This window comes from Oryx dammah, unplaced genomic scaffold (genome assembly GCF_014754425.2).
Source record: "Oryx dammah isolate SB20612 unplaced genomic scaffold, SCBI_Odam_1.1 HiC_scaffold_2, whole genome shotgun sequence".
Lineage (NCBI taxonomy): Eukaryota > Metazoa > Chordata > Mammalia > Artiodactyla > Bovidae > Oryx > Oryx dammah.
The window spans coordinates 90,203,875-90,214,328 of record NW_024070186.1 but is presented as its reverse complement, the minus strand read 5'-3'; the positions used below and the strand labels follow the sequence as shown (position 1 = coordinate 90,214,328).

The window sequence follows — 10,454 nt, the reverse complement described above, 5'->3', positions numbered from 1 at the left end:
GTTGGATCTCCTTGCAGTCCAAGGGACTCTCAAGAGTCTTCTCCAACACCACAGTTCAAAAGCATCAATTCTTCGGGGCTCAGCTTTCTTCACAGTCCAACTCTCACATCCATACATGACTACTGGAAAAACCATAACCTTGACTAGATGGACCTTTGTTGGCAAAGTAATGTCTCTGCTTTTGAATATGCTATCTAGGCTGGTCATAACTTTCCTTCCAAGGAGCAGTAAGCATCTTTGAATTCCACGGCTGCAATCACCATCAGCAGTGATTTTGGAGCCCAAAAAAATAAAGTCTGACACTGTTTCTACTGTTTCCCTATCTATTTCCCATGAAGTGATGGGACCAGATGCCATGATCTTAGTTTTCTAAGTGTTGAGCTTTAACCCAACTTTTTCACTCTCCACATTCTCCTTCATCAAGAGGCTTTTAATTCCTCTTCACTTTCTGCCATAAGGGTGGTGTCATCTGCATATCTGAGGTTACTGATATTTCTCCTGGCAATCTTGATTCCAGCTTGTGCTTCTTCCAGCCCAGCGTTTCTCATGATGTACTCTGCATATAAGTTAAATAAGCAGGGTGACAATATACAGCCTTGACGTACTCCTTTTCCTATTTGGAACCAGTGTGTTTTTCCATGTCCAGTTCTAACTGTTGCTTCCTGACCTGCATATAGGTTTCTCAAGAGGGTCAGGTGGTCTGGTATTCCCATCTCTCTCAGAATTTTCCACAGTTTATTGTGATCCACACAGTCAGAGGCTTTGGCATAGTCAATAAAGCAGAAATAGATGTTTTTCTGGAACTCTCTTGCTTTTTCCATGATCCAGCGGATGTTGGCAATTTGATCTCTGGTTCCTCTGCCCTTTCTAAAACAAGCTTGAACATCTGGAAGTTCACAGTTCACTCATTGCTGAAGCGTGGCTTGGAGAATTTTGAGCATTACTTTACTAGCGAGTGAGATGAGTGCAATTGTGCGGTGGTTTGAGCATTCTTTGGCATTGCCTTTCTTTAGAATTGGAATGAAAACTGACCTTTTCCAGTCCTGTGGCCACTGCTGAGTTTTCCAAATTTGCTGGCATGTTGAGTGCAGCGCTTTCACAGCATCATCTTTCAGGATTTGAAATAGCTCAACTGGAATTCCATCACTTCCACTAGCTTTGTTTGTAGTGGTGCTCTCTAAGGCCCATTTGTTTTCACATTCCAGGATGTCTGGCTCTAGATGAGTTATCACACCATCATGATTATCTTGGTCGTGAAGATCTTTTTTGTACAGTTCTTCTGTGTATTCTTGCCACATCTTCTTAATATATTAATGACCCCATTACTTCAAGGCAAATAGAGGGGGAAAAGGTGGAAGTAGTGACAGATTTCCTCTTCTTGGGCTCTAAAATCACTTTTGTAGCTGTAACAATATATATCTTTGACGTACTCCTTTCCCAATTTGGTGACTGCAGCCATGAAATCAGAAGACATTTGCTACTTGGCAGGAAAGCTATGACAAACCTAGACAGTGTGTTGAAAAGCAGAGACATTATTCTGTAGACAAAGGTCCATAGAGTCAAGGCTATGGTCTTTCTGGTGGTCACGTAAGTTTGTGAGAGCTGGATGGTAAAGAAGGTGGAGTGACAAAGAACTGGACTTCAAGCTGCAGTGCTAGAGAAGACTCCTGAAAGTCCCTTGGATAGCAAGGAGATCAAACCAATCAATCTTAAGGGAAATCAGTCCTGAATGCTCATTGGAAGGACGGATGCTGAAGCTGAAACTCCAGTATTTTGGTTATCCGATGCAAACAGCTGACTCATTGGAAAAGTCCATGATGCTGGGAAAGATTGAGGGCAGGAAGAGAAGAGGGCATCAGAGGATGAGATGGCTAGATGGCATCACCAAAGCGATGGACATAAACTTGGTCAAACTTTGGGAGATAGTGAGGGACAGTGAGGCCTGGTGCACTGCAGTCCTCTGGGTCGCGAAGAGTTGGACACAACTGGGCGACTAAACAAAACGGTTCATAGTACAGCATATTAGATTTGCCTGTCAGCAAATGGGAAATGAAACTAGAAGGAGAATAGGGAGGAGGATAACAGTAATGTAGGTGAGCTGATGACTGGGTGCTGAAGTTGGGTTATAGCAGTGAATATGGAGATGGTGGAAAATTCTTAAAGAGATGGGAATACCAGACCACCTGACTTGCCTCCTGAGAAATCTGTATGCAGGTCAAGAAGCAACAGTTAGAACTGGACATGGAACAACAGATTGGTTCCAACTTGGGAAAGGAGTACATCAAGGCTGTGTATTGTCACCCTGCTTATATAACTTATGTGCAGAGTATGTCATGCAAAATGTTGGGGTGGATGAATCACAAGCTGAAAATCAAGGTTGCCGGGAGAAATATCAATAACCTCAGATATGCAGATGACACCACCCTTATGGCAGAAAGTGAAGAAGAACTAAAGAGCCTCTTGGACACAGATGTAAAGAACAGACTTTTGGCCTCTGTGGGAGAAGGTGAGGGTGGGATGATTTGAAAGAATAACACTGAAACATGTATATTACCATATATGAAATAGATCACCAGTCCAAGTTCAATGCATGAAACAGGGCACTCAAAGCTGATGCACTAGGACAACTCTGAGGAATGGGATGGGGAGGGAGGTAGGAGGGGAGTTCAGGATGGGGGACACATGTACATCCATGGCTGATTCATGTCAATGTATGGCAAAAACCACTACAATATTTAAAGTAATTAGCCTCCAATTAAAATAATTAATTTAAAAAATAATAAAGAGTCTCTTGATGAAAGTGAAAGAGGAGAGTGAAAAAGCTAGCTTAAAACTCAACTTTCAGAAAACGAAGATCCTGGCGTTTGGTCTCATCAGTTCAGTTCAGTCGCTCAGTCATGTCTGACTCTTTGTGACCCCATGAATCGCAGCAAGCCAGGCCTCCCTGTCCATCACCAACTCCTGGAGTTCACTCAGACTCGCGTCCATCGAGTCAGTGATGCCATCCAGCCATCTCATCCTCTGTTGTCCCCTTCTTCTCCTGCCCCCAATGCCTCCCAGCATCAAAGTCTTTTCCAATGAGTCAACTCTTCATTGCATGGCAAATAGATGGGGAGAAAATGGGAACAGTGAGAGACTTTATTTTCTTGGGTTCCAAATCACTGCAGATGGTGACTACAACCATAAAATTAAAGGATGCCTGCTCCTTGGAAGAAAAGCTATGACAAACCTAGACAGCATATTAAAAAGCAGAGACATTACTTTGCCAAGAAAGGTCCATATAGTCAAAGTTATGGTTTTTCCAGTAGTCATGTATGGATGTGAGAGTTGGACCATAAAGAAGGTTGTGTGATGAAGAATTGATGCTTTTGAACTGTGGTGTTGGAGAAGACTTTTGAGAATACCTGGGACTGCAAGGATATCAAACCAGTCTATCCTAAAGGAAATCAGTCCTGAATATTCATTGGAAGGACTGAGGCTAAAGCTGCAGCTCCAATACTTTGACCACCTGATGCACAGAACTGACTCATTGGAAAAGACCCTGATGCTGGGAATGATTGAAGGCAGGAGGAGAAGGGGGCAAGAGAGGATGAGATAGTTGGATGGCCTCACCAACTCGATGTACATGAGTTTGAGCAAGCTCCAGGAGTTGGTGATGAACAGGGAAGCCTGGTGTTCTGCAGTCCATGGGGTCGCAAAGAGTCAGACATAACTGAGTGACTGATTTGATGGATGGAGGTGGTAGATGTGTTCAATAATTAATCAGGGGAAAAGACAGTTCATATGCTTAGGAGTTTCCTGGCACCTTAGTAATTTAATACCACTTTGGGGGGGATATGAAATAAGAGACAGGCACAAATGGAAGTTTAAAATAAGATGGTGCTCAGTTTAATGAGGAAAAAAAATTAATGAGAAAAACTTGTTCAGAGTGTAGAAGACAGATACAGGGACTGCGATGGCTTATTTAACTTGTTTATGATTTTAATATGTTCATATTCAACATTCATTGAGTATCTGTGAAGAGCTTAATACTTTAGTTGATTGGAGCAATAAAAATATTTGTAAGCCAGTTCTCCTCCTTCAGAAACTCAGTGTACCATAATGAATTGTATTTTCAAATGTTTTCTATTCTAAGTAAGAATACAAGTAGTTTTAAGGATATATTGGATGAATCTCTTTAATGTAATTTGGAACTCCTGAGTTGCTTATTGGGGTATCTTACTCACTTGTTTTCAGCCAAGGCATATGAAAAATACACTTGCCAGCCAAGTAGGCCCAACTTAGTTTTGTTATGACCATGCTACTGGCTCTCTACCTTACCAGGGCTTCTCCTAAGTGATCCACATCTCACTCTTGTAGGGCCACTCCAGATGTGTCCTCATCTATATGCTATGCATGTTTGGCTTTCTATGGATCATTTTTGTCTTAGAAAATACTGTTCCTTTCTTTCGGTTTCATCATTTTGTGTCCCAAGCTCTTAAAGTTCTCTAACTTACCCAGCTTTTTTTAAATGGCATCCTCAATTACCAATTTATCTCATACTCCTCTTTGTGGTCATGTGTTAAAGCTTTAGTGCTTGTCAAATTTTAAAATATATGATATGCCCTTTAGTCTTTTCAGAAGTCACCCTTTTCTAACTTGACCTAATATTACTATTGTATTTGACAAAATTATTGTAATCAGAGCTTTAAAAATTTAATGTCCTTTTTAAAAGTTCAAAGCCAAGCATTTATAACAATATATTGTTTGTTTAGGGATACACTTATGTGGGATAAAGTAGAATGAGAAACAAAAAATTCATTAGGGTTGAGAGGCAGGGACAAAGGATAGAAGAGAAACATGGAGATAGATACAGGTTATTAGTAATGAACCTTTAACCTTTAATTATGAAAAATAGAATAGTATAATGAACTTACTGAGCTGTAACAATTATCAATATTTTACTAATGTTTTTAATATAGCTTCCTATCACTTTTTTCCTGACATATTTTTTAAATTTTACATTTCTTCAAAGGGAGTGACTCAATTCATAGGAGTAGCTTAATACATAATATATGTAATATATATTATTATATTTATTATAAGTAAATATTTATTAAATATATATATGATCTTACCTGTGTGGTGGCTGTATGAGTTACACATATGTAAGAAGTACTGAGGTTTACAGTTGTGCCTTTTAAGTTATATTTAATTTTAAAAGTCCACAAAAATCATATTTGCAACATAGAGGGTGATAGAGAATTAATATAAACTATATAAAAGTAAATCTTACAAACTTACAAGAAGGGAACAAACAACTCAATAGAAAATAGGAAATGAATCGGCAGTTCTAAAAAATTTAAAAACATTTTATGTCACAGCAATTGTACTTCCAGAAATTCGTTCTACAGATGCATTCAATTTATTTGCAAGGCTATTATTGCAGTATTATTTATACTTGCAAAAGACTTGAAAATCTGAATATGAATCTTGTTATTGATTTTTGAAGTGAGTTATAAGTATGGACACAAATCCTCTGACATTATATGTAAGGTAATGTGAATATTTTCTCCCACTTTGTGAGTTTTCATTTTACTCTTAATGGTATCTTTAAGTGGAAAAAATGCTGGGAAAGATTGAAGGTGGGAGGAGAAGGGGACCAACAGAGGATGAGATGGTTGGATTGATAGCTTATGGTGAACAATGTCGAATTCATGATCTCCAAAGAAGAAGATTTAGCTTTTGGACCAGAGACCAGGCTTGATCACTCAAGAGCTTTTGTGTAGCAGGGTTTTATTAAAGTAAGAAAAGGGACAGAGAAAGCTTCTGACACAGACATCAGAAGGGAGATGGAGAGTGCCCCCCTGCACCCCCCGCCAGTGTTAGCAAGGGAGTTATATATGTTTAAAATTAATTATTACAATAAATCAAAAGAATTTGTGAAAACTTTACCAGACCCACTCCCACAAGTTACATTTTAGGATAACAGGATTACAACTTAACAATAGAAAGATCCTACCAGACCCACTCCCGTAATATACATTCTAAGATATCAGGATTAGTCAGAAGGTATTCAGGAAGGAGAAACTGTCCTCAAGCAGGATACATTGTTGTTATATAATCCTTAGTACAGAGTTTAAACTGAGTTGTTGTTTATTGTGTAATCATCAGTTCTTGGATTAAAGAAAAAAAAACCATTTTATGTGACTAAGACTAAAGAATGTAGAGAAAAAAAAAAAAAAGAAAAAGTTTGTCCTTTCCTCCTCCTTGAAAACCCCAGACCCCTCTCTCCTCCTCTGGGAACCCCAGACTTCTTATTAACCTGCCTGGGAATTAACTCTCTCAGGATGGCATCACCAAATCAATGGACATGAGTTTGAGTAAATTCCGGGCGTTGGTGATGGACGGGGAGGCCTAGCATGCTGAGTGACTGAACTGACTAAAGTGGAAAAAAAGGTTATTAATTTTAATACTGTCCCATATATCAGTTGTTTTTCTTTTATGATTGCCATTTATGTTTTATTTAAAAAACCTTGGTTTATACAGTTGTAAGGATGTTCTCTTATGTTTTCCTCTAAAAACTTTATTTTTTAAACTTTAACAGTTTGCGACCCCATGAATCGCAGCACGCCAGGCCTCCCTGTCCATCACCATCTCCCGGAGTTCACTCAGACTCACGTCCATCGAGTCAGTGATGCCATCCAGCCATCTCAACCTCTGTCGTCCCCTTCTCCTCCTGCCCCCAATCCCTCCCAGCATCAGAGTCTTTTCCAATGAGTCAACTCTTCGCATGAGGTGGCCAAAGTACTGGAGCTTCAGCTTTAGCATCATTCCTTCCAAAGAAATCCCAGGGCTGATCTCCTTCAGAATGGACTGGTTGGATCTCCTTGCAGTCCAAGGGACTCTCAAGAGTCTTCTCCAACACCACAGTTCAAAAGCATCAATTCTTTGGTGCTCAGCTTTCTTCACAGTCCAACTCTCACATCCATACATGACCACAGGAAAAACCATAGCCTTGACTAGACGGACCTTAGACGGCAAAGTAATGTCTCTGCTTTTGAATATGCTATCTAGGTTGGTCATAACTTTTCTTCCAAGGGGTAAGCGTCTTTTAATTCATGGCTGCAGCCACCATCTGCAGTGACAGTTAGATCTGTAATCCATATAGAACTGAGTTTTATGCATGATGTAAAATAAGGGTAAATATGAGTATCCAGATGGTGTTCTTTTTCACTGAAAACACTGTCATTTTCCCCACTGCACTGCAGTGTCATGCTTGTCTTCAGTGATGCCTCAATTGTCTTTTTCTGCACTCTGCTCTGTTACATTGGTTGCCTTGTCTATCTTAGTGTTAGTTCCCTCTGTTATAATTACTATAGCTTTATAATTGGTTTCCTACTGAGTAGTGCTAGTAGTAGTTCTTCCCTGGTGGCTCAGATGATAAAGCATCTGCTTGCAATGTGGGAGACCCGGGTTCGATCCCTGGGCTGGGAAGATCCCCTGGAAAAGGAAATGGCAACCCACTCCAGTATTCTTGCCTGGAAAATCCCATTGACAGAGTAGGCTACAGTCCATGGGGTCGCAAAGAGTCGGACACGACTGAGGACTTCACACACACACACACTGAGTAGCGCAAATCTGCCATTATTGTTCTTCAAGGTTGCCTTTGCTGTTCTTGGCTTTTTGTATCTCCATATGCATTTTAAAAATCAACTCATCATTTTCTACACTCACAGACCTGTTGGATTTTGTCTTGCAAACATAGATTGGTTTGGGGGTTTCTCACATCTTTACTGAGCCTTCCAAATCATGAGCATGGTATGTCTCTCCATTTATTTAGACATTTTAATCTCTTTCAATAATGTTTTAGTGTTTCACATCAATGTCTTTCAATACATTTATTCCTTGGTATTTTTATGCTATTAGCTGGTATAATTTTTAAAATTCTCTCTTCTATCTGTTTTTGCTGATATTTAAATACAGTTAATTTCTATGTGATGATTTTGTATTCATACACCTTGCTAAACACATGTTCTCCTTTAGATTTAGCATTTCTTCCATCTATGATGAGGGATAAAGTCTTAGGATATCCTATTCTAAAATAAAATAATGGATTCTCCTGTTTCTTGGCTTCTTTTTTGGTTTAGTCTCCATTTTTCTTCTAGCTGAACTTTATAATATTGAAAACCAAAAATCAACATTTTTTGATCTGTCCAAATTCAGCTTATTCAATGCATTTCAATTTCTCTATGTTCCTATGTTTCTATCTCCATTGATTTCATTCTTAAGTAATGACCTTAGGCATTACTGATACTAATCTATCTGTAATGGCATATTGAAAATTCCAGATCTGCTACTTACTGGCCACCTGACTTTGGACTAATAACATAACCTCTTGAGACATTATTTCCTGTAAAATGAGGATAGTTAGAATTAGAACATGTAGATATAATGTGTGTATATAAAAACCTTCCCCACGGTTCAGTTCAGTCGCTCAATCGTGTCCGACTCTTTGTGACCCCATGGACTGCAGCACACCAGGCCTCCCTGTCCATCACCAACTCCTGGAGTTTACTCAAACTCATGTCCATTGAGTCGATGATGCCATCCAACCATCTCATCCTCTGTCATCTGCTTCTTCTCCCACCTTCAATCTTTCCCAGCATCAGTCTTTTCCAATGAGTCAGTTCTTCACATCAGGTGGCCAAAGTATTGTAGTTTCAGCTTCAGCATCAGTCCTTCCAATGAATATTCAGGACTGATTTCCTGTAGGATGGACTGGTTGGATCTCCTTGCTGTCCAAGGGACTCTCAAGAGTCTTCTCCAACACCACACAGTTCAAAAACATCAATTCTTGGGCTTTCTTTATAGTCCAACTCTCACATCCCTATATGACTACTGGAAAAACCCACAGTAGCTGTACAGTAAATGGCAGCTCTTATCACCCTGAAATCGATTTTAAAATCTATGCTCCAGGCTATGCTTCAGGCATTGTATTCTTAACTATTTTCACTCATTTGCAATTCTTCAGCATTATACTATCTCATTCCATGATTTGTTAGTCTCACTTTCCTGACCTCTACCTTTTATATAAACATTCTTTTGAATTAGTCTTTGAGACCATCCTTTCTTCTCCTATAGCTTTCTGCTTTGCAGGCAGCTGCTAAAGCAGGACACTCACTGGGTACAGGGTTAAACCTAGTCCTCCTTTTTCACGGTAGCTGTCAGCTGTCCCAACTGCCTACCAAAGCCAAATGCTTGGGGAGAGAGAGAGTGAGGAGCCAACCATGAATCCCTTCCAGAAAAACGAATCCAAGGAAACTCTTTTTTTACCTGTCTCCACTGAAGAGGTACCACCTCAGTCCTCCAACTTTCCAAAGAAACCATCTCCGGTGAGTCCTGGGATTCATCTCTGCCTCTTACAGGAACAGACGTACTCTGTTGGTTCTCCTCCTTGGCCCCTGCAGCTTCAGGTTGAGCTGTATTAAATATTAAAAACTTTTCTCTCTTGGAGTTAGACTGAACCTGTAGACCAGATCTAAACAGGAGTTTCTTTTAACTTAGGAGAGGAAGCAGCAGCAGGAGGTGGTCAGAGTTCTTCAGTGGGTATCTAGGACTTGGCTGTATTTCATTGTATATTCTGAGTTTCTAAGGAAAAACAATTTGCATGTCCATGAAAACTTGGCAAATACTCTTTCTAGAGAACTGTACATGATTGTTCTTTCTTTACCAAAAAAAAACTCCAAAACTCAGCCCTTAATTTCCCCTGTACACAGAGTCTATGCAGGACACCAAGAGAAGTTTTAGAATAGATTTGGCCTCTCTTACTGTGTTTCAGTTTACAGTAGGCAAAAGGACAGAGAAACAAGGAAGTATCAATAATGTTTTATTTTATACACTTGGGATTTAATCCTCATATCAAAATCCTGTAAGAAGAGAGCCTACAGCAAGCATTATTGAGTTCTTACTACAAGCAAAGAAGTAGTATTAAGTAGTATCCTAGATATGGTAGTTTTTTGGAATAATAAAACTAAAATAGAAAGGCAGGTGTAGTGACAATGACTGGGTCAGTATCTGAGTACCACCAGTGACAGTGTTACATAGCTAGTAGAAGCATGTTAAGTAAACTTCAGGTTGCATGACTCTTAAGCTGTGACCTGGAAAAATAAAAAGACTATTCTCTTTCAAGCAACTTTTTATTATATATTAATATATATTCATATTTTGGAGGGCTGTTTATATATCCATGTGATAAAAGAATGAGTGTATTGATTTATTAATTTATCATTTATTTAATTAGTCATATATCTTCTGGTCCCAAAGAATTTAAGGCTGTTTACAAAGATGTATGTACATATACATCTTGTACATTACTTATACATACATACGTCTTACGTATATGAAAAAACTAAAAGAAAATCTCATGATAAGATTCAGTTGAACCAAGAACACATACCTCCATCTCTCATGTT

At 39.2% G+C, this 10,454-nt stretch overlaps 1 protein-coding gene across 1 annotated transcript in view; it reads left to right on the top strand.

Annotated features, from left to right (window-relative positions):
- The first annotated feature begins 9,208 nt into the window (after window positions 1–9,208).
- The window catches only part of LOC120871121 (solute carrier family 15 member 2-like), a 39,456-nt gene continuing 38,210 nt past the window's right edge, over window positions 9,209–10,454 (top strand). Inside the window, exon 1 of the mRNA XM_040250809.1 lies at window positions 9,209–9,374. Within this exon, the coding sequence (XP_040106743.1) occupies window positions 9,237–9,374 (138 nt within the window). The 5' untranslated portion in view covers window positions 9,209–9,236. The remainder of the gene's footprint in view (window positions 9,375–10,454) is intronic.